This window comes from Nannobrachium achirus (genome assembly GCF_963921795.1).
Source record: "Nannobrachium achirus genome assembly, chromosome: 2".
NCBI classification, from domain to species: Eukaryota; Metazoa; Chordata; class Actinopteri; order Myctophiformes; family Myctophidae; genus Nannobrachium; species Nannobrachium achirus.
In genome coordinates, this window is record NC_137811.1 from 10372831 (window position 1) to 10398073 (window position 25243).

Sequence of the window (25243 nt, forward strand, 5' to 3'; positions counted from 1 at the left end):
AACTCAGTCCCACTTTCCTACCCCTTGTGACGCCCCGGGATTCAACTAATAGGTATCTCTCACTAAGGAATCAAGCTCTGTTTTTGCCACCGGCCTGTCAGCTCAGACCTGTGCAACAGTTGGTAATAGTGGAGTTCAAAGCCATCAGAAAGGTGCCGGTGGAAAAGGGTGCATTTTCAGTGGATTTCATCATAACCTGTATGTTCCCACAGTGGGAACAGGAACACACACCTGTTTTCATCACCCGTAAAGAAGCAAGCACAGCGTTGTGAACTTGTAGATCTGCTATTTTTTGGCAAACATGTTCTGCCCCAGGATAATGGATGTTGGGGATATTTAGATTATCGCGATGATATCGTAAATCACGATTTCTTTGGTCACAAAAATCGTGTTATGAAATTTTCATATCCTCCCATCCCTACTCCTGACACACAGCACATGGTTCGACCTCTGTTTGCATGTGTGCGTGCGTGCACGTGTGCATGCAACGTGCGTGCATGTGTGTGCATACTTACTTTTACTACTATATGTGAGGGCAAACATTAACATTTTCAGGACAAATGGTTGTTTTATGGTTTAGAGCAGTAGTCTTCAACGTTTTCAGGCCAAGGACCCCTTAGTTGAGAGAGAGATGAACCAGGGACCCCCACAACCTTTTCAGAGATTACATAGTTTCATTGATTGACAGCACAATCTTCAGTGTTTTTGGATTCATGTCAATTTGTGTTTTCAGATATTTAAGCACTTGAACCGTCAATACGTAATAAACCTGACCTTTCGCTCACAACGCGAGGCGCTGTGAGCTTGTAGATCGACTATTTTTTTTAAGTTGGCCACTAGGGTTCATGTAGTTAATATAAAAAGTTTCTATCGCTCAAAGATTTGGAGGACCCCCTTTAGTAACTCTGAGGACCCCCTAGGGGTCCCGGACCCCCTGTTGAAGACCCTTGGTTTAGAGAATAGAGTTCAACTTACAATTAGGAGAAGTCTCAGGTTAGGCGTAGGATGAGGTATTTAGAGATTAGGGTTACGGTATTGGGTTTCAGTGTCTGATTTGCAACACATCGTAGTGTTGTGAGGGCTTAGGGTTCATTAAGGCAAAGTAAATAGTTTTGTGATTGAAAACACTGATTATATTAACTCATTGACGGCGTTGATTCAGAGTGTTTTTCACCTACCTGAAAATCGTTGATTATTCTGCATTGCTCGGCTCCGCGCACAGGAGCATTCAAAAGATGCCCACGGGTCTCCTAGAACAGGGGTTCTCAACCTGTGGGTCGGGACCCCCAGGGGGGTCCTCAAATTATTTTGAGGGGTCCCCAGATGATTAACATAATGTGCAACATTGTTTTCTTAGTAAATGAACCAACATAACGTTTAAATGTATAGAGGGTATCGGCACATTTCTAAAGTGACAATTGAAGGACTTTTTAATACTTCTAAAATTATAAATTAAACATTGTCAAATATTAGAGGCAGAAATTGTGAAAATAGACGATCTACATGCTCACAACGCCTTGCGAGGCGTTGTGAGCATGTAGATCTGCTATTTTCACAATAGAACTGTGTTATACAAAATGTAATGCCTCAACTCTTAGTGCTCGTCAGGGTGGTGGGGGTCCCCAGTTAAAATATGATTATTTTGGGGGTCGCGGCCTGAAAAGGTTGAGAACCACTGTCCTAGAACCTTGCGCCTAGCCCCTCGTCCCATACACATACACTATGGCTTTTTTTCCCCTTTTAAGTCCTAAAAAAAGGGAAAAGCTTTTGTTGTTCCGGTCCCTATTTCTGAAAATGCATAATTCTTATGGTTTTCCCAACGTGGCGTTTACTCATGTCATTATTACCTTTCAATTGTACATTTTCTTTTGCCGGGTTTCTTCCACTTTGGCTTCAGATCCGTTATTTTCACAATTGTACTATTTTTGAAGTGTATCCACAACTTTCTAACGTCCCATCGTGCATTGCGCAGAAGGTGTGCGGCAGCTTCCGGCGCCGCAGCCGAGTGTGATCTACAAGCTCACAACGGCTGCATCTGCGACGCGACGTGAGCTTGTAAGTCTGCTGTTAACCGGAAGTGTCCCGCAGATAATGCGCTACAGTAAATTCTCGTGGAAACAGGTGGATAGACTTTAGGGGTCTTCTCTAGTCTCTTAAACACAGCCAGTATCATCATAGATGTCCCATTTACAGTAACACTGGCAGTAACACACCCATAGTAAACGCACCAAGGAGAGGTGAGGGGAGGAGAGGAGAGTTGGCAGGGACACAGGGATGTTTCGGCGGCCCACGACTTAAACTGGGAGAAACATTGTAATATCCGACATGTCAGGTTGTACTGGCTGTCATATTTCACCGTGTTATTTTCTTGCCGCGCTCCATAAAATGTGAAATATGCTCAGGCCTACTGTATGTATGAGCTGTTTCACATGCACTCTCCCATACATCCACCCATGCACAGCAAACCGCTATAAGGGTCCGACCATTTTTTTTTTTTTTTACAGAGATAGGGTGGATTTATTTACAGTATATCTCTTCCAATTTAATCAAGTCTCGTATTAGACCGTTGACAGTGGGGGGGGGAGGGGGAGGGTTGCATCATCTTTTCAGAAAATATTTGCTGAAAATACACACACACACACACACACACACACACACACACACACACACACACACACACACACACACACACACACACACACACACACACATTTGTATTACTACACTCATGAGGACATCAAACTATACATTTTATAAAACCATTTTATAACCCTAGCCCTCGAGTCTGAGATTAATTGCGTGGCGCACCCAAAATAGCCGCTCTACAAGCTCACAAAGTTATGACTTGTGAAGTGTAGTGGAGTAAAAGTAAAAGTACTCCAATGAAAGATACCGTAAAAATTGTAATATAGTACAGTACTTGAGTAAACACACTGTTACTTCACACCACTGACACGCACACACACGCACAATGCACGCACGCACGCACGCACGCACGCACACTCACACCACACACACCACAGACACAGATGGAGAGGCAGTGTGAGAGAGAGAGGAGCAGACGAGGTGATGAAGGTCTCCTCGCTCCAGACGTTGAGTGACAGTTGGTTCAGGTTGTCTGCTCATGCACGCACACGCATGCACGCACGCACGCACGCACACACACACACACACACACACACACACACACACACACACACACACACACACACACACACACACACACACACACACACACACACACACACACACACACACACACACACACAGACGTTGCCACGGAGACGGAGTGTCGAGAGAGAGAGAGGCGTTGAAGTGAGAGAAGGAGAGCGGGAAGAGCAGACGGAATGAAGCGAGGAGAAATGAAATATGCTTGTTGTTGTCGGGCAGAAATCTCCATATTTGCTTATTTAAATGAATGCATTATTACGTCATCATACGAGAGTGTCGCAGAAGACTGCCAGCTCACAAATAGCAGATCTACAACATCTACAAGCTCACACATAGCAGATCTACAACATCTACAACCTCACAGATCTACAACATCTACAAGCTCACAAATAGCAGATCTACAACATCTACAAGCTCACACATACAGATCTACAACATCTACAACCTCACAACCTCACAGATCTACAACATCTACAAGCTCACAAATATCAGATATACAACATCTACAAGCTCACAAATAGCAGATCTACAAGCTAATAGATCTGCTATTTGTTCTATGTTTCAATGTTGTTTTTTTACAAAGATGAAAATGATCAACAAAAGCTTATGACGCGAGCGACTGCACGCACTTGCCGTGTTCAGAGGCATTGTGTGTTTGTGTGCGAGTGCACGTCTGCACGGGGACACGCGTGGTTGCGACTCCAGCCTGCGTTGTGTTTTTATGCAGATAAGCGGCAGTCGCAGAGGTTTTGTTGTGTTTATGTGCATGTGACTGCACGTGGTGTGTTCAGAGGTATAACGTGTTTATGAGCACGTGAGTGAATGTGTGTGCACGGAGGCGTGTGTTTGCGTGCAGGTTAGTGCATGTGGCGTGTGTATGCAGATGAAAAGGCAGTTGCGGTGTTTGTTGTGTCTGCGTGTCAGAAACACATTCACAACGACGTTGCATCATTTGTAGTTATGCGGACGAAAACAGCCAAGAGCTCCGAAAAACGACAACAGTTTTCGGAGCGTGACATGGCCCAAGTATTATAATCAGTCATTAATATTTGTGCTACAGCACATTGATGTAGTCTGTGCATTTAAATGACATAATCCATTTGCAACAAGCAAAGACGAGCTCTTCTCCAAAGCCAGGATAAAGTATGTGGAAGATTGTAACAATCCCCAGGGGGAGGGGGGGGGGGTACAGTAAACATCCTCTGGCTTTCAGACAGACCGTATCAGTCTGTCATTACAGACGGAAAGAAAACTCCCAGAGACAACATATTCCCCCTAAGCTCTATACTCACTTTCACTGTCATCCACTACTACTGTAAATGCTGAATGGATGAGTGCTGAGTGATGTTTCTTTGGTTAAGACACACAAACAAACAAACAAACAAACAAACAAACAAACAAACAAACAAACAAGGTATCAAACTAGTTAAAATGCTATTCTGATTGTAATCACTGCTGTAGGGAAATGTTAATTTTGTTGGCTAATAAGACTAAAAGACTAAGAATTTTGATATTTAGTCCTAAGACTAAGACTAAAGAATTTCAGAAGTATTAGCTCCGCGACTAAGACTACGTGGTGTGTTATTCAAAAGATTAGACTAAATCAGAATTTGCTGAAAAAAATTAACACCCCTGCAAGCCAAATGATGTCATGATGACGTTATGATAACATCCTCCGGTGACTCCGGTGACGTTCAGAACTAGGCCAGATCACAGCCCATATGAGGATGATCTTTACGTCATTTCCAGGACGTCATATGGACTATAGGATTCTTGTTATTGTTTGAAATTTTAGTTGAAATATGAGCATGTAAGGGTATATTCTGGGACATATCTGACTAGTTATGATATTTATCTCGCCTCGATCAGACCCTCTCTGATTATTAATCCAGGACGTCCGTTTTCGTGGGCAGGATTTATGTTGGTTGAAATCAGGTGATATTCTAGGCCAGATCTGACTAGTCAAGGTTTGACTTGATCTGGCACAACTGAGACGTCACTGATTGGTCCAGGTCCTGACCGTGCTTGCTGGTACTGATGTAAGGTGTTTGTTCAGTTCAGTAACCGGAGTCTACCCAGCTCTTTAGAAACAGAAAATACATTTCAGGTGGGTTGCAAATGTCATCCTATCAGGAGACAGAACAACACATTTTGCAATAGCAAACTAGCAACACATGGCCCTGTCTGCTTAAAGTATTTGTAAGCTTGGTTTAAGTGGTGCAAGTTACTACTGTGTGTGCAGTTTGTTAATGAAGCACATTAAATCACAGTGTGGGGTTCAGTGGTGAAGCTACACAGGCTGTCTGCTGCTGTTCATGTCCTATAGCAGGGTTCCCCAATAGGCGGCCTGCGGGCCATTTGCGGCCCGCCGGGGGCTACTGTCTGGCCCACACCAACCCCAGTAATAATGGTGGTATAAGAGCAGCAACAAGTATATCATGGAAAGCTTGTATCTCCAAATTTGTTTGTTCTTTTGCAAATCATACAAGGCACAAAAGTAGTGAAAACAGCAGATCTACAAGCACACAACGCCTCGCACCCGCGAGGCGTTGTGTGCATGTAGATCGGCTGTTCTCACTAGTTTAAATCATTTTTCAAATGACAAATGCACAACGACGATATCTGAACTGTCGCTGGAGTAGCAATGTTGTGGCCCTCGGCTTGGTACCCTAGACATAATTCGGCCCTTGGGGAAAACTAATTGGGGAACCCTGGCCTATAGCCTATAATGGTGATAATCTGTGCAGCAACATTGAAATAGAGTTATCTCTATAAATACTTCATAGTATGAAATGCATCACAAGAGCAATGTTGGTGTTACTGAGATTCAGTCACTTTCGTCAGGATTAACCTTTTATTGCAATGCTATTGCATTCAGTTTGTGACTCAGCTCCTGTGATACTACAGATTATCTGCACACGCGTGACACACGATCTGAGATCACAACCTCCCCCCCAGAAGCAGAGCATAACATACAGAGTTACTGCATGAACATTGCATTGTTCAAGGATAATAAGTTAAGATACAGGTTAACATACAATCCCCAGAAACATAAATACTTAAAGGAGCTATATGGTCAACTTTTTCTTGAAAAATCAAACCTCGGTTCGAAGTGGAGCGGTGAATTTGAGCAGCTGTACCCTATGTGAGTGAGTGAGTGAGTGAGTGAGTAAACTGTGCCTGTGAGTGAGTGGTGAGTGTGCCTGGCCTGCACAAAACAGCGCCCCTCCTTTAACTAGTGTGTTGTTTGTGGCCACTCAAGGTATTGCCAGGCTACGGACACGGCCAGCCAGCCACCCAGCCACCCACCCACCCACCCACGGACATACCCACGGACATACCTGTCTATTGGGAGCGCTTTCACCGCTCCAAAAACGGATGCTAAAATAAAAATAATGTTTAGAGAAAATATATATATATAAAAAAAACAAGCTTCATATATGTGTTCCTATTCAAAAATTACCACAAAAAGCGTAAAATAATGATAAAATAATCATTTTGGCCATTGTCGGGCCGACGCTTTGTTTACAACCTACACTATCAAAGAATAGACTAGAATGTAAACAAAGTGTCGGTCCGACAATGGCCAAAATGATTATTTTATCATTATTTTACGCTTTTTGTGGTCATCTTTGAATAGAAACACATGTATGAAGCCTATTTTTTTATAAAATATTTTTGAAACATTGTTTTTATTTTAGCATCCGTTTTTCAAGAAAAAGTTGACTATAGCTCCTTTAATACATAAATTAAGATACACAGATATGACATAATACATTATATTACAAAACGCCACAATGGCGAGTGGCGACTGTCAGTCTTAAGTCCTTAAATTGGGACTTCACTTCACTCAAAAGAATTCCAATAAAAAATACAATCTTTTGAGGACCTCTCTGGGGGATCTCGAGCCACCTAAGTGAGGGAGGTTGAATGTGGAGTGTGTATACACATGCATTTGCATGCATGATAGCGCACTTGTTCCCAAACGTTTTAGCTCAAGACCCAAAAGGGAAATTAGATTTAGTTTGCCTGAGACCCAAACAGACCATCCTTTTAAGGTGGGAGGTGGTTCTCTGTCTTTCATATAGTGGCGTGAGCTGTGTGTTTAGTCTACTTCTGACACATACAGACATACAGACACACCCCAGAATAACTACAGCCCCACACACATGATGTGTACTGGGCTCAAGACAAGCCCAGTACACTGAAATGACCCGTGACTGGTGTATCATTTTGATAGCTCAGCGTTTTACAGGCTTAGTATAGTCCTGAATAAGCACAAAAGAAGTGGTTGTGTCAAAAGGCATGATGGGAAATGAAGTTCTAATTGCGACCGTCAGGTCGCAGTTACTATCACCAGTAAGACTCCCTAATCGGGAGATAAGCGACCGTTGGTCGCTTATCTCCACACACTGCTGACATCAGTATGACATCACACCGTACACAAATGACCCTTATATAAGACCGGCATTGTCTGACCTCACAAGCCCCATATTTGGACACGAACAACATATAACTCCATATGTTAAACAGTTGGTTGCTAGGGTAAAAAACATGGTTGCTATGGTAAACAGCTGGTTGCTAGGGTAAACAGTTGGTTGCTAGGGTAAAAAACATGGTTGCTATGGTAAACAGTTGGTTGCTAAGGTAAAAAAAACATGGTTGCTATGGTAAACAGTTGGTTGCTAGGGTAAAAAAATGGTTGCTATGGTAAACAGTTGGTTGCTAGGGTAAAAAAACATGGTTGCTATGGTAAACAGTTGGTTGCTAGGGTAAACAGTTGGTTGCTAGGGTAAAACCATGGTTGCTAAGGTGGTTGCTAACGTACACTAACAGACCAGCAACAACAGACTGTTGCCACAGCAACGTACACAAAGGTTTGTGTACACATCACACTGCTGACATCAGATGTCATACTGATGTCAGCAGTGTGATGTCATGCGGAGATATGAGCAGGGCAAAGGTGTGACGTGTGACGTGACGGACGGCCGGTGGAGGTTTTGATACTAAACTGCGACCTTACGGTCGCAAAAACCTCCACCGGCTGTCTGTCAGTCAGTCAGTCAGTCAGTCACATCACGTCACACTTTTCCCCTACTCATATCTCCGCCACCGTTGCCCCGATCCATGCCAAACTTTGCACACACACTCCTTGGCTGCCAAACCACAACCTCATTTCTCACATGGCCCTCTTCTAGCGCCACCATGAGGCCGATTCTTGCGAAACAATTTGGTTTGCCCTAAAATCACGTAAAGAGGTACAGTACACAGTATGTCTAGAGTCATCATGTCATCAACATGGATCTGTCCCATTTAGCGCCACCCTCAGGCCGATTTCTTCAACTTACAGGCCTATTTGTGTATACATGTGATCTGACGGTCCCTTATCTCCCGATTAGGGAGTCTTACTGGTTATGTTTCAAATAAAGGAGATGGAATGTGTGTGCTGTGTGCATGAGCGAAGCGTGTATGAATATATTAAGTCAGTGATATATCGTTGCTGTCTGGCATAAACCTCTTCCTCCTATATTTTAACTTTTTGCGTTTCTCCGTAAGTTAACACGCCCTACTTGGCTACTACAGTCTGACACAGAAGTGCTACTTTTGATATTTTTGAATTTGAATCGTGAATAGTAACAGTTTTGGACATATGAGCTTTCCACCCAACAGATACAATATATTGTGTGTGTGTGGTGTCACTGGTGTGTTGGGGGAGGGGTCACATGGAGTCTTTGTGTGTGTGTGTGCGTGCTCCGTGCGCGTGTGTGTGTGTGTGTGTGTGTGTGTGTGTGTGTGTGTGTGTGTGTGTGTGTGTGTGTGTGTGTGTGTGTGTAATGAATTACTGAAATCCCCAAACAATTAAAACAGACTGTTATCAAGCCCCCTTCATTACAGAGCCGCATGGCAGCCATGTTGGATCTGTACGCTTATTAGTTACTGCTCAGCATGGGGCCTGGCACATGCACACACACACGCACACATTTGCACGCACACACACACACACACACACACACACACAAACACACACACACACACACACACACACACACACACACACACACACACACACACACACACACACACACACACACACACGCACGGAGCACGCACACACACGCACACCAGGGAGTGACGGTTCAGGGTGTTCTAAGATGCTGAATGTTATAATTAACGCAGAAACAAATAACAGTTTGAAGCGGTCTGTTTATGTGTTTAAGAAACCATTAACAAACTGTTGCTGGTTTACTGTGGGAACATCACCTTATTCTATTGCTGGTTGCTTTTGTTGCAAGTCAAGTGTTCACACCTCTAGACTCCAGTCAGCTGTAGTTATGTCTCTGGGTATAGGGTTAATGAAACAATACACCTTTCACTTCCTCTTTTCCCACTATCCCCCCCGCCCACCACAACACACATACTGTACAGTGTCCACACACACACAAACACACACACACACACACACACACACACACACACACACACACCCTCCCGTCTCTGTGTGTTCTATCCCCTCCTCTTCTCTTTTCCTGGCATAATATTTGCATTACGAGACGTGGGCCTTCCCACCTCATTTCACATCTCTCTAATAAGTCCGTATTGCGATGCGCTGTGAGCGTCGCAGATCGGTTATTTTCACTGCCGGTGCTTTTGCGCCACACTCTAGTCTGGCATGATGAAGTATAGGACATTCACTTGTGAAAATAACATTGGTATATGCAGATACCAGGTTTATGACAGCAACGATATTAACCGCAAGAGTTATACCGCACGGATAAATTAACTGTTTATACAGTGTACTGTATGCATACATGTGAGAGTTCCTTTACACTGTGTGTGTGTGTGTGTGTGTGTGTGTGTGTGTGTGTGTGTGTGTGTGTGTGTGTGTGTGTGCGTGCGTGCGGGTTGTGCGTGCGTGCACTGTGTGTGTGCGTGCTTGCGTGCTGCGTAGCTCATATATCTTTGTCTTTATAGGCAGGGTGCACAGTGTCTCTCGGGGCGTTCTAATGTCCAGCTCTGCTGATAAAGCACAGCCTTATTTATACCTCTCTCTCTCTCTCTCTCTCTCTCTCTCTCTCTCTCTCTCTCTCTCTCTCTCTCTCTCTCAGTCTCTCTCCCTATCCCTGTCTTGGGGTAGGGAGGGGTCAGTTAAAAGGAGGTGTAGTTTCTGGGGGGGTTGTTTGGAGCTCGAAGTTTCTCTTCGTTCGTTTTATTGTGAAATGTCTCATTACGTAACATCACCAACATTCTTTTTGGTGTCCCTGTACAAAACCACTGTGTCTGTGGATGTGGGTGAAAGAATGTGCTTTGAGAGCAAATATGTTTGTGCGGGTATTCCAACTCATTTGATTTGCATTCACATTTAGCAAGACATCCTTGAGCACAGACAATATAGTAAGATGTGCAAGCTTGGGATTCTCAACAGCATCCGTTTTCAGTCTCAATTCATTTGCCCTCGAGCTGTATATTAGCATCCATTCGACAGTGGTATTTCAGCACCTCTTCCAGACTGTGGTCTAATGTACATCCTACTTCTAGAAAGGTCACTTCTCTACTGGGGTCAACAACAACAACAACACTGACTCCACTAATTTGCAAATGCTCAGGTCATAGTCTGGAATAACGTTGGAAGAATGATGAGTACCCGTTTAATGCGGAAGTGAAGCCTCTGCACATTTGTCCTAATATATTCCCTATATATTTAACTTGCTGCTTAGCAGAAATTACATTTTAAAATATATTTTCTTGAACGGAAATGCCAGCTTCCATTACTCGCCGTTAACACATGGGAAGCCAAGGTTTCTAACATTTCTAGCTGTTGCTGCTGCCGTCGTTCACTTACGCTTTATTTTGAAGAGCCTCGGAAGCTTTGTGCGTGTGCACGTGAGTGTCCACTGACGATTGAGGAGGATAATCCATTTGTTTACAAACGCTCGCAAAACTAAAATCCAAACCGGGGCCGACCATCGCGGTAAAGTGTCGCCGTGAAAACAGGCAGATCTCTGCTTCCCTGGAGTTCTTTGCACCTTATTCATAGATAAAGCCCTTTTTATGTTTCAGCATAGAATAGAGACCATCCATTTGTCTCTCTGCGAGCCACGTTATGACGTATGGACCAGGGTCTTTCACAGACAACACAACATGCGCGCAGCAGCACGCTGCACAGTTAACCCTTTGTCTCGTTCCTGAACGAGACAACTCCTTTTGGCACAGCGACCTCCAGTGGCCTTATCTCGTTACTGAACGAGTTTGCCCCCTTGGGTGTTAAGGAGGTGTAGGTCCAGACTCTGTATAGCATTCAGAGATTGTGGAATAGTTGTCTGGCTACGCGAGACTACTTGTGTCCTAACAAAATCAACAAATAGCTAGAAATGTACATCCCCTTATTGTATATTGTCGCTATCGGGTGGAAACTTCATATGTCCAAAAATGTTACTTTTCATGGTTCAAATTCAAAAGCATCGAAAGTAGCAGATCTACAAGCTGGAAACACGTTGCTTCGCGCAGCGTTTCGAGCTTGTGGATCTGCTACTTTTGATGCTTTTGGGAGACACTGTGATCAAGTAGGACGTTACTTTACAAAGAGGAAGTTAGAATACGGACATGGGAGGTTTCTGCCCGACAACAACGATATGCTGAACATGGTAGAGAAATGAAGCAGGGACCCCCAGATTCCATATAGTTTCATTGTTTGACAGCACAATCATCAGTGTATTTTGGATTCATGTTAATGTGTGTTATCAGATAAGTAACCACTTGAACCGTCAATACTTAATAAACTTGACCTTGACCTTTCACTCTGCTCTTTTTTCCCCTCTACAACAAACCTCTTTGCCGAAAATAGACAATCTACAAGCTCACAATGCCTCACAGCGCGAGGTGTTGTGAGCTTGTAAAAAAGGAGAAAAAAAATGTTTATTTCACACACCGATTTGGAGGACCCCCTGTAGTAACCCCTAGGGGTCCCGAACCCGCTGTTGAAGACCCCTGGTATGGGGCATGGTAGTGGGTGTGGTTTACTGGTGCCATTCATTTTCCCATAGAGAATTAAAAAAAATATATGTATATAAATTATTTTAAGCCTAGAATCAAGCCATCAAGGATTGTGGTGAATTGTGACCATAAAAACCTTTGATTCTGTGAGAAAAAAACAAACAAACAAAAAACAGTTAAACAGCTAAACAAAGGCTATTTATTAAATGTAGGCCTAGTACTGTATATCATATCATTAAATATTTAAATATATATTTTTTTCACTGAATCAAAGGTTTCATGGCCATGAGTCTAGGCTTAAATCAATTAATGTAAATATTTTTGTAGATCCTTATGGGAAAAAATGAGTGGCCACCCACTGCTTTGCCCCATATTCAGAGAACATGTGAGAGAGCTTCAGTAACTGAATGATCACGGTGCAGAGAAGGAGGATAACATGAAGAGAAACCTGCCTGTGAAATGGTGCATTTACAGTATGTCTATGTTGTGTTTGTGTGCCTGCAACGAGGCATCTGCTTGTAATGAGATGTTGGTGCTGGTATGAGACCTCATGTCCTCTGTCTGTCTGTCTGTCTGTCTGTCCACAGTGACCTGCTGTCCTCAAAGTACATGGAGAGACATCTGTCGGAGGACGGGAGGACTGTCGTCTCCAAAGTAAGAGCCGCTTCTTCTTCTTCGCTGCAAGAAGCCTCAGTTCGTGGAACTCTGAGAGTGTACAAGATGGAACCAAATGGACCCAAGAGGGTCCATTTGGTTCCATCTTGTACACTCTCAGAGTTACGCATCCATAAGGGTCCATTTGGTTCCATTTACAATCTCTCTAGAGTACGGCTGGGCGATATTATGAAAACCTTCGATATTCGATAACGCTGTTGAATACCTTGATATCGATGTTACTCACGATGTTAGTAAAAACAATTGCATTAAATAGTTTTTAATGTTTTTCACCATGGTAACGTGGCTGCAGAGGGCTGTATGCGAGCCATGACATCACATGTGTTGTCGTTTCTTGCGTTTCTGTTGTTCACACGGTGACGCGAGGGGGAGACCGTTGCCAACTTTTCCACACAAAATTCCGGTCTTTCTTTCGTTTTCAACCCCCGACAATGCCGTTGTCGTCTGAACGGAAGGCATATCTGACTTTTCATTTTGCAGAATTCTCGTTGCAACGTCAGAAAGTAATAACTCACCGAACACAAGTTCGGTTTTCTGAGATACTATGGACAGGCCTTTAACATTTTCTGCGGTGGCCTACACACTCACCCACTTGTGGAGGAGATGGTGAACGATGATGACTCATCTGACCGCATATTCCTTTTTTCTGTGTGTCTATGCCTACCTGAACGTCCCTCTCTGTGTCGTCGTCAACAGACTGTTCTTGTTGACACAGTCTGATCACGTCCTGTAGTCAGGGGCGTCACAAGGGGGGGGGGGGGGGGAGTGGGACTGAGTTACCAGGGCCCAAGGTGGAGGGGCCTGGAATTATTTTATACTTTAGCTATTGAAAAATAGCAGATATACAAGCTCACGGTGTGGCACTGAGTGCTGCACTGCGAGCTTGTAGATCTGCTATTTTTGAAAAGTCATGAAAATGTGTGCAAATCTTTGAATGTATTTATTTTTTAAGCCAACATTTGTAACTCAAATTTTGCTTCTGGGGGGTCCCAAGAACGAAATATTTTGAGATGGGGGTCCGTGGCCAGATACATCTCATTTTGGGGGTCCTTCACATGAAAAAGTTTGAGCACCACTGACATAGAAACATAGGTTTTTCAAAAAAACCTTAGAAGGATTTGAAATATTCAAAGATATTTCAAGAGTTTTTATTCAAAGATATTTCAAGATTTTTCAAAAATAGCAGATCTACAAGCTCGCAGGGTGGCACTCTGTGCCGTGCTGTGAGCTTGTAGATCTGCTATTTTTCAATAGTTAAAGCACAAAATAATTGAATCCTTGTACCCAGGGCCCAGAATTTTGGTGCAACACCCCTGTCTGCAGTGACGTTCTCAGAGGCCCTGACAAGGGACTTGGAAATGTCACTGCCGGACGTGAGTCACCTCTGTTTCTTTCTGGACCAGCAGGGCCCATGTGAAAGACTCAAACGCGTCCGTGGCCCTTTTTCTGATAGTAAACAACTTGGTGATGATATTGTCATCGGGGCACGGCCGTAGGTGAAGGCAAAACATGACCTGAACACAGTATCCCACTCAATACATCAAGTTAGTTCACAGGTTTTTTTTTGCCACCCTGCCATCTAGGGCTGTCACAATTATCACATAATCGTCTAATCGCGATTATTTGACTATGACTATTTGACTATGACTATTTTTCATAATCGTCATAATCGTTTTCCATGTTGAAAAATGTTCATATATATTTTTTTTAGTAAAGTATAGTGGAAATAGCAGATCTATGTTCCTTTTTAAGTATAAAGTTGTCAAATATGTTAGTAATTTCTTTGTATATTTAGGTTATGTGTCATATCTACCATGTGCAACTTCAAAGCCTAAAAGCCAAACAGAAATGTAATTGTCAACGACAAAAAACACAATTAAATCGTTAATCGCAATTATTTGAGTGACAATTAATCATCATGTAAAATGTCATAATCGTGTCAGCCCTACTGCCATCTATAATAAAACAAAGTCTTCTTGGACTCACATCTCTCACACTAGTTCCCCAATCCATTCAAACAGAGACATTTTCAGTTAACCTTGCCTGATTTGAGGTATTTCATGACCGCCACCCTACTAATCCTACTGATAAACGACCAAATGTCTGTCTGTCCGATGTCTGTCTGATATACATACATGCATGCTGACATCACTGATACTAAACAGTGCCCAAATTTGGAAATAATCACTACTGCCGCCTGTACAGGGTGCGGATCCAGGGTGCGGATCCAGTTTGGGTCTGACTAGAGCGGATACGGAAACGGTGTGTGCATGTATACGTACATGTCTGTACACAGATTAGTGGATATAGTAGGCCGGCCCTAGACCGGATCTAGCCTGGGATCAATATCATTGTCGAGTTTCTCATTCCGGTCTGGAGTGGCAATAACTTTAAAATGTGTTTAGTTTCGTATAATCGTTTTGTTTCTTTTATTTGATATGTTCATCTTTTATTCTTTAACGCGTAGCACGACTAGCGAGACTAAACTTTTTCATTTGCATTATGCGGGGAACAAAAACAATGCAATGCCGCAACGCAATTGTTTTTGGTTTGTTATCTAAACCGGATCACACGGCTCAGTTTTAGGCTTTCCTTTGCGGTGGAAATCCGCGGTGACACGATCGTTAGACCGGATCAGACTGGTTTGCTTGGAACAGCAGCCATTACTGCTTTGATTTTAGAACCAAACAACAAAGACAAATCCCATTGTGCTCTGCCGCAGAGCATGGACTGTCATGTACTTGTCCAACAATAGAAGCGCTGGCCCATGGGTGTTGGGATTTGGGTACAAACGCAGTCTGCACGAGGGATGACCTCGACCCACTGCCTCAAAGTCGTAAACTAAAATTAAAACGTGAACAAACATCTTTGTCAATTTGAACGTAGAAAGCCAGAAGTGGGGCGACCCGATAAATGGTTCAAAAATGTTAACACAAGATTTTTCAAAAATGCGACACAATGCAACAAGATATATTTTAACAGCCAAAGTATAGCAAATAGGGTAATTACTCACCCCATGGAGACTTGGGATGTTTTGACATAACATTGTTGACTATCATGCAGGGGTCTCCATATATGGGTAACTGGTCCGATATACATCATTGACCAGATGGCCAAGAATTGGCGCGACGTCACATGTCGCCCTGAGTTGTCTTACTAGTAAATATATAGTATATATATATATATATATATATATATATATATACAGTATATATCAGCATTAACCCCTTGAAGGACTCCTTGGACTGACGTCACCTGAACAGGGTTTATAACATTCCTGAGTCCTGCATGGTGCAGGAGTGAAACGTCAAAACGGAAAAACAAAAGCAACATCAACATGCTATAGCAGCAACGCATAAAGCAGGCCCCTGCAGGCCGTCCTCAGTGGTGGAAGAGTACTCACACTTTCTACTTGATTAAAAGTAGCAATACCACCATGTAGAAATATACTTAAGACCAGGCCTGGAAAATCGTCAGGGGCAAGGCCACTTGCCCTTTGGTTTTGTTCATTTTTTCAGGGCACAAAGGCCAAGTGCCAGGGCAGGAAGGCCATCAAATAAAACAAGATTGTAGTAGTCCATTGATAGAATTTGTTGAATTTAAGGGCTAGGGATGATAACCTAATCTGCAGTGAAATAGATAAATCACAGTCACTGGATTGGTTTAAAGATGGGGACTCGGAGGAGTTAAGATTTCAGAATCTCAATGAAACACACAGGTGTCTACCTATTTACAAGAAATAGATACCAGTGTCTACTGTCATGTTGACAAGAAAGACACAGAGGAGAAAGTGGTACAGTCAGCTGGGGCATTGAGGCCACTGTGGCCTCAGGTCATGCCATTGGTTTGAGGGGCACAAGGCCAAACTGAGGGGCAACGGCGGCCATGGCCTTCATGGCCTCCATGAAATTCCTGCCCTGCTTACGACAAGTAAAAGTGACTTGTGTAAAAGCACAAAAGTATTCTTTACTGGCCACAGCCCTCCAATGAGACACAGACCGAGTACATATTTCTTTTTTGCTATTTTATCATGAACATTAGTGAGGACCAATTATAAGATAGGTTGAAAAGTGGTGAAGTCGTCCTTTATCTACTACTGAGGCGTCTTACTAGTTCCACCACTGGCTGCCCTGTCCTGTATACATGCTCTGTCCTGTATACATGCTCTGTCCTGTATACATGCTCTGTCCTGTATACATGCTCTATCCTGTATACATGCTCTGCAGAGACTCATAGAATCCATAGAGAAAGCAGGCTGTCCTAGTTTGTTTAGAAGCCGGCTGACCCCCAGCCTGCCTTCATTGTCTTATAGTCTGTTGTTGCTGAATAATCACTCCCATCGCACCACGTTAGAGCAGCACTGGGGAACTTACCTCTTCTACGCCGGATTTGAACCTGCTTTCCTGCTTAGGAGCTGAATTCTTTACCGTTGAGCTAATGGGGCTTTTAAGCCGTGACATCATTTTGTAGGCAGAGGAGAATCTGCCCCCAGAGCATTTTCTGTCCCTCGCTATTTTCAACAGATCCGAGACAAAAATAACGACTAAAGTATAATTCTAACACTTTCCTTTCAACAACAAAGAGAAGAAAAATGTGTAAATAGTAAAAATGGTAAAAAGATTCACGGAAACTGGGGGCAGAAATTCTCCTCTGCCTACAAAATGATGTCATACTTAACAGCCCCATAGAGCCTGCCTGCTTGCTCAGGGGGATGAATTGAATCTTGACCCTTCAGGTCAAAACTTGTGTCAGATATTGTGTCTATAGGTGAGACATGACGTTTGACATGATCTAAATGTCTCAATAGAAGAGCAGGGAGACAACATACAACCACCCAGATTTAGTTTAGTTAAGTTTATTAGCACATTATTATATAAAAAAAAAAACATAGAACCATACATATTGAGGATACAAAATACTGTGCAAGGAGAGGAAGAGCAACACAAATTATTGCGACCGTCAGGTTGCAAGTTACTAGCTCCACCGGCTGTCTGTCAGTCTGTCTGTCACGTCACACTTTTGCCCTACTCATATCTCCGCCACTGTTGCCCCTATCCATGCCAAACTTTGCACACACACTCCTTGGATGGCAACTCACAACCTCCACCCCTCATTTCTCACATGGCGCTCTTCCATTGCCGCCATCAGGCCGATTTGAGCAAAACACATTTTTGGACACTGCTCCTACAGATTTTGGCCTAAAATCACGCAACGCGGTACACAGTATCTCTAAAGTCATGTCATCAACATGGATCTGTCCCATTTCCCATATTCCCTCCTGATTGCCTACGAATGCCTTCTAAAGTTTGTGTATGCGACCTGACGGTCGCTTATCTCTCGATTAGGGAGTCTTACTGGTATATGAAGTTATAGCCTATTGTATTAACGTATTCAACCATACAGATTGTATAAGTTATATTTGTATTACCAGTAAGACTCCCTGATCGGGAGATAAGCGACCGTCAGGTCACATGTATGATCGGCTACTTTTGAGTATTTTCCCATATATTTTTGCCGGCCCCGTCTCTCCCGGTCGCTGGGGGGCCGAGTTACGACTTTTTTTAGCGGGCTGCAGTGATGGGGGTCCGCCGCTAGGTGGCGCTCTACGCATGGCTGTCTCTGCGCCGCCAAGGCGGACGTGTGGGTACCGGCCCTGGCTCTCCGGCGGGGGTCCTCCACTAGGGGCGCGACCACTTTTGCATCCGTTCTGGAGCACCAGGAGTCGGTGGTCCCCGGGAATTCCCCGGGAGCAGCCCTGTTGGGGTGGTCATTTTTGCACTTTTTTGTATTAACATACTCCTGCATACAGATTGCACGCACGCATGCACTCACGCACGCACACAGAGGTTCATATTACTATGACTTGTGAGGACCAACGTTTACTTTTAGGACACCGATGTTATGAATGGCATATTTTTTTACATTGGCATGTTTAACCGTGTGTCTCGAGACGAAAGATAGACGATCTACAAGCCCACAACGTGTCGCAGCGACGCGCTGTGGGCTTGTAGATCAGGGGACAGACGTTTGGTCATTACGAGTACTGAGGGCTTGTAGATCAAACATAAACACACACACACACACACACGCGCGCGCGCGCAGACAGTGTTGTGTTTGAAGTGTGTCTTGATGAGAAGTGGAGCAGAGGGCTGAAGACAGGAACAGGAGAACACAGACCTGCTGCGTATAAATAGATCTCTCCATCGCTCTCTCTCTCTACCTCCATCTGTCTGTCTGTCTGTCTGTCTCTCTCTCTCTCTCTCTACCTCCATCTGTCTGTCTGTCTCTCTCTCTCGCTCTCTGTCTGTCTCTTCCTCAAGCTCTGCTGTGGCCTATCGCTCCTGGTCTGTCTGTCTGTCTGCCTCTGTCAGTCTTCTCTGTACATGCTCATAATTTAATATTAGCCGTCTCCAACTAGTATGGAGAGAATGGAAAGTGCAGCCCATGACAGAGAGAGAGAGAGAGAGAGAGAGAGAGAGAGTCAGGTTAGTAGGGCATACAGGATCACTGTGAATCTGTTCTGAGCTCCTGAGAATGACATCATGAAGATGGAAAACGCACACGCACACGCACTCACACTCGCACACGTGCACACACACACACACACACACACACACACACACACACACACACACACACACACACACACACACACACACACACACACACACACACACACTCTCACACACACACACAGGCAGCCACAAATACATAGCAAACTGTCATGCACATCCCGCAGTATGTAGGCTACAAGCACAGAGTTAGGGAGGGAGGTACAGTAGAATGTAAGTAGGCAGCTTGCTACTGTACTGTAGATACTGTGTACATATTTATAGTAGGTGGGTAGCTAGTAGAAACTGTACAGTAAGCCAAGTTTTATTTGCGTAGCACAATGTAACAACAAAGCCATTTAAAATGCTTTACGTAACATTAAGCATTAAGACAGCACAGGGAGCCAGTGTAAAAATGTAAGAACTGGAGTAATATGCTCCACTTTCTTAATATCAGTAAGGATGCGAGCAGCAGAATTCGGAATCTGAACTGATCGAGTTTTAGGGAGACCTGTAAAGAAGGGTTAGGGTTAGGGTTAAAAGTATGGTGGTTGGTTGGTTGGTTAGTAATTAGACATACAGGAAGATGAGGGATGTGGTATGTAGGTAGGTAAGTAGGTAGGTAGGTAGGTATGTAGGAAGGTAGAGATGAAGTATGGTGGTAGGTAGGTAGGTAGGTAGGTAGGTAGGTAGGTAGGTAGGTAGATGAGGGATGCAGTATGGTGGTTGGTAGGTAGTTAGATGAAGGGATGCTTTATGGTGGTTGGTAGGTACTAAGTAGGTAGTTAGATGAGTGGTAGTTAGATGAAGGGATGCAGTATGGTGGTAGGTAGGTAGTTAGATGAGGTATGCAGTATGGTGGTAGGTACTAGGTAGGTAGGTAGTTAGATGCATTATGGCGGTAGGTACTAGGTAGGTAGGCAAGTAGGTAGATGAGGGATGCAGTATGGTTGTAGGTACTAGGTAGGTAGGTAGGTAGTTAGATGAGGGATGCAGTATGGTGGTAGGTACTAGCTAGGTAGGTAGTTAGATGAGGGATGCAGTAGTATGGTGGTAGGTACTAGGTAGGTAGGTAGGTAGGTAGGTACTGTAGGTATTTAGATGAGGGATGCAGTAGTATGGTGGTAGGTACTAGGTAGGTAGGTAGGTAGATGTACTAGGTAGGTAGGTAGGTAGGTAGGTAGGTAGGTAGGTAGGTAGATGAGGGATGCAGTAGTATGGTGGTAGGTACTAGGTAGGTAGGTAGGTAGGTACTGTAGGTAGTTAGATGAGGGATGCAGTGTGGCGGTTGGTAGATAAGGGGATGCAGAATGGTGGTAGGTAGGTACTAGGTAGGATTAGCATCCCTTATGGTAGTTGTTCGTGATGCAGGGCGGAGAGCAGCTTGCTTGGAGCCTGCGGGCCGTGATGATACAGAGGCTGCGCGGCAGACATTGATTCCCCGATAACGGCTGCCTCTCCTCTGGGGAGGGATACTGCTGCCTAATGCAGGAAGAGCACCATCTACACATCTATAGGGCTTTAGTGCAGGTTTACACCCATGCACTTAGACACAGAGGGAGAGAGAGATAACTGGTCAGGGTGAGAGCGGTAGGGAGAGAGAGAGAGAGAGAGAAAGAGGGAGGGAGAGAAAAGGGCTGTAGGTACGATGTAGCACTCAGCACTTAGACAACATGCACACATCTATACGTAAGTATGTGTTTATACTCAGAGAGAGAGAGGCAGAGGGAGAAGGTATAAATGGAACAGACATCATATCGTCGTTGTCGGGTGGAAACCTCGTATCTCCAAGTTTCAAATGTGTACGTTCTTTCGCAAGTAAAGCCCTGCTTCATCATACAAGGCCGTTGCACAAAAGTAGTGAAAACAGCAGATATACAAGCACACAACGCCTCGCACCGGCTGTTTTCACTCGTTTAAATCATTTTTAAAATGATAAATGCAAAACGAACGGTTTTGGACATACAAGGTTTTCACCCGACAACGACGATATGCTGTGCAGACATCAAACACACAACAGAATGTTATTACCATGCACTCAACGGAGACCCCAGAGCACTGCTTGTTTTCTTATTATCTCTCCGGGGTTACTGCTACAACATAGTTTTAATGGATAAAAGGTTATTTTAACCAATCTGTGTGTGCAGTGCAACAATAGAATATACAACTAGTACATGTGTGTAGGACACCTACTGATTAGTCTAGCGTGGCCAGACTGTTGACTCCTGCGATTTGCAAATGCTCCCGGCGTACAGTCTGAGGGACCGGGGCTCTTATGATGAGTATCCGGTTAAAGCGGAAGTGAAGCCTCCTCCCCACTTCCGTTTCGTTTTTAACATCGCGCAGATTATCCTAATATAAATAAAAACCATCTAAGCATATTCAGCTTGCTGCTTAGCAGAAATTACATTTAAAAAAATGATTTCATGAACGGAAATGTCAGCTTCCATTGCTCGCCATTCAGGAGGTGTAGTTCCAGACTCTATATAGCATTCGGAGATTGTGGAATAGTTGTCTGGCTATACGAGACTAGTTAAAGTGGAAGTGAAGCCTCCTCCTCACTTCCGTTTCCGTCTCACATCGCGCACATTTATCATTATATAGCATTCGGATATTGTGGAATAGTTGTCTGGCTATGCAAGGCTACCTACTGATTGACAAGTAGTACTGCCTGGGGCGCATATAAGCGGGTACTCCCTCTTGCGTGAGCGGGCAGATGTTTGGTCTTTCTAGCATCCAGGTAGGACATAAAACTGCCTGGCCGGTCTTTAATTTAGAGCCGGTACACCATGGGAACGCAGACGGGGGGGGGGGGGGGGGGGGGGGGGGGGGGTGGGACTGAGTTACTAGGGCCCAATGTGGAGGGGCCTTAATTATTTTATACTTTAACTATTGATAAATAGCAGATGTACAAGCTCACAGCGCGGCACCGAGTGCCACGCTACAAGCTTGTAGATCTGCTATTTTTGAAAAGTCATGAAAATGTGTGCAAATTATTGAATACCGGTATATGTATTCATATACAAATCAATTACATATCATTTTTGGGGTCACATAAAAAGGTTTGAGCACCACTGACAGAAACATAGATTCTTCAAAAAACCTTAGAAGGATTTGAAATATTCAAAGACTTGCAGTCTTGCACAAATTTTCAAGATGTTTCAAAAATAGCAGATCTACAATCTCGCAGTGCCACGCTGTGAGCTTGTATATCTGCTGTTCTTCAATAGTTAAAGCACAACATAAGGCATTATAATGCATTCCCAGTCTAAATGGGTTAAAAAAAAAAAGAAAAAAAAAATGGGCCCACAGTGAATCCTTGTACCCAGGGCCCAGAATTTGGTGCGACGCCCCTGACAGTCATAGTAAACTAGCAGCAGTCTCTGGTTTATAACCAATGAACTGTCATATATAACAGCAACAACTAATATGAAGATAAATCCCTTTTCATTTCTATCCTCGTCCGTGGCACTGAAATCCACAGCAAACCAAAGGGTTCCCAGGCCGTGTGGCCCATAAGAGAGGAGCCTATCTCTTGTTTTGTACAGCACTGAGGCAGCTTGATGTCCAAGTACACCCCCTGGACATGACACTAGCTATGTCACGGGGGATTGGCCTCAATCCCACCGATGATGCTGAGTGCCAACCATTTTTTTAAAGCCATTGGAATGACCCGGCCGGGGGATCGAACCCTGACCTCTCTTTCTCAGGGCGGATACTCTACCTGGCACGGTGCTGAGAGCTGAAGGTGAAACTCTCCCTGCAGGGCTTTGCGAACCCTCACACACGTGTCTGAATTGTAACATACCGTCCATTACTGGGCTGGTGTTTGTCCTTCACAATCCTTTTTGCCCTACTCAAACAACTTCTATGCGTTTGCTAGCGGAAGACAATGGACAATTTGTGGTGATTTGTAAATTGTACATGCGGTGTACATACTTGAGCCACGTTTGGGTGTTTTCAGCACCCTCTGGGTGACAAACATTACAATAGTGTTAACTTGCTGCTTTGTGGTAACGCTACTAACACATTCACCTGGAATATGATTTGATCCATAACTCTGAAAAGCCTGTTGAAGTTTAATTAATTTTCCTTTTTCCTGTTTCCCCTCTTTCTCCCAATTGTGTTGTTATACCACGCCTAATTCACCAAGAGGAAAACTTGAGAGAATGTCTGTTTCCATTAGGACAGATCGAAAATATATTTGACACTTGTTTCACCCCTTGAAGTGGGGAACATTCACCAAAAATAGCCAATCTACATGCTCACAACACGTCACAACATGGCACGTTGTGGGCTTGTAGATCTGCTATTTTCGGTGTCGAGACTTTACAGCAGGCTGAAAAAGATCGCCCACAGTGCAACTCTGTGCAATTGATGAATTCCAAGTATTATCCAAGTATCATGAAGCACCCCTGCACTTGCATCATCGCACCCTAGGGTGCCACGGCACCCACTTTGAGAAACCCTGCCCTAGAGCAGTGGTTCTCAACCTTTACGGGACCCAAGATAATCAAGTGAAGGTCTTAAAAGTCATTGTCAATTTAATCAAAATCCTTGTGCCGAGATATCTGGGCCAGATGGAGGCCACGCTTCAGAGCCTGACATTTTTATGGAGACCAGAGATTGTTTGGGAACGGGACATTGCCAGATGTTGGAGCTCAGCTCCTTCCAGGAGCACCGCTCAAACATGTGCAGATACCCTGTATACCAGGGTTCCCCAATAGGCGGCCCGCGGGCCATTGGCGGCCCGCGGGGGGCTACTGTCTGGCCCCCACCAACCCCAGTAATAATGGTGGTATAAGAGCAGCAATAACACTAGTATATTGTCGTTGTCGGCTGGAAATCTTGTATCTCCAAATTTGTAAGTTCTTTCGCAAATCATACAAGGCCGTCGCACAAAAGTAGTGAAAACAGCAGATCTACAAACACACAACGCCTCGCACCGCGAGGCGTTGTGTGCTTGTAGATCGGCTGTTTTCACTAGTTTAAATCATTTTAAAAATTATAAATTAAAAACGAACGGTTTTGGACATACAAGATTTTCACCCGACAACGACGATATCTGAACTGTCGCTGGAGTAGCAGGAACGCCACCGTTGCCCCCTGCAATGTTGTGGCCCTCGGCTTGGTACCCTAGACATGATTCGGCTCTTGGGGAAAACTAATTGGGGAACCCTGCTGTATACACTTATGCATTATACTGTATGTTGGTTTGATTACTGATGAGCGAGAAAACAATGTTGCACATTAAGATAATCGTCTAGTCAGTGATGAATGTTTACTTTGCCTACTGTAAGTCACTCTGGATGAGAGGTCTTGCCAAAAAAAAAAAAACACATTCAAATGCCAGAAAGAGTGCCAGGCTTGTGCACACATAGACATCAAAGGGGGCTTGAGCATTTTATCCTTCTGTAAAACAGTGCCCTCTCCAGACCATGAATGCAGTTTTTACTATGGTGAAAGAAATGCAAAATGCCCTCTTTCCATGCCATACCTGAAGGGAAGGCAGCATTCAAGAGAAATGCCTTGTCCAAACTCTCCTGAACTTGAATGCAGCATCTTATCAAGTATCGAAAATAGCCGACCTTGGAGGTCGGCCATTTTCAATATTTTCACCAGAATTTAGAAATGTCAGCCCCTGCCTCTGTAACATTCTCTGCGTGTCCCTGAGAGAGATGCTGTGTGCAACGCTAACCTGTGTGTGTGTGTGTGTTTGTGTGTTTGTGTGTGTGTCTTCACAGGGAGGAGAACATTGTTACTACCAGGGCAAGGTCAGGGATATCCCTGACTCCTTCGTGGCGCTCTCCACATGCCATGGTCTACAGTAAGTATCCTCTGTGTGTGTGTGTGTG

General features: G+C 44.1%; 1 protein-coding gene across 1 annotated transcript in view; it reads left to right on the forward strand.

Moving 5' to 3' along the window:
• adam22 (ADAM metallopeptidase domain 22) overlaps nucleotides 1-25243 on the forward strand; it is a gene marked incomplete at both ends in the record, with an annotated part of 158041 nt that overhangs the window by 37084 nt on the left and 95714 nt on the right. Inside the window, 2 exons of the mRNA XM_080739570.1 lie at nucleotides 12750-12816; nucleotides 25133-25215. Coding sequence (XP_080595696.1) covers nucleotides 12750-12816; nucleotides 25133-25215 — 150 coding nt within the window. The remainder of the gene's footprint in view (nucleotides 1-12749; nucleotides 12817-25132; nucleotides 25216-25243) is intronic.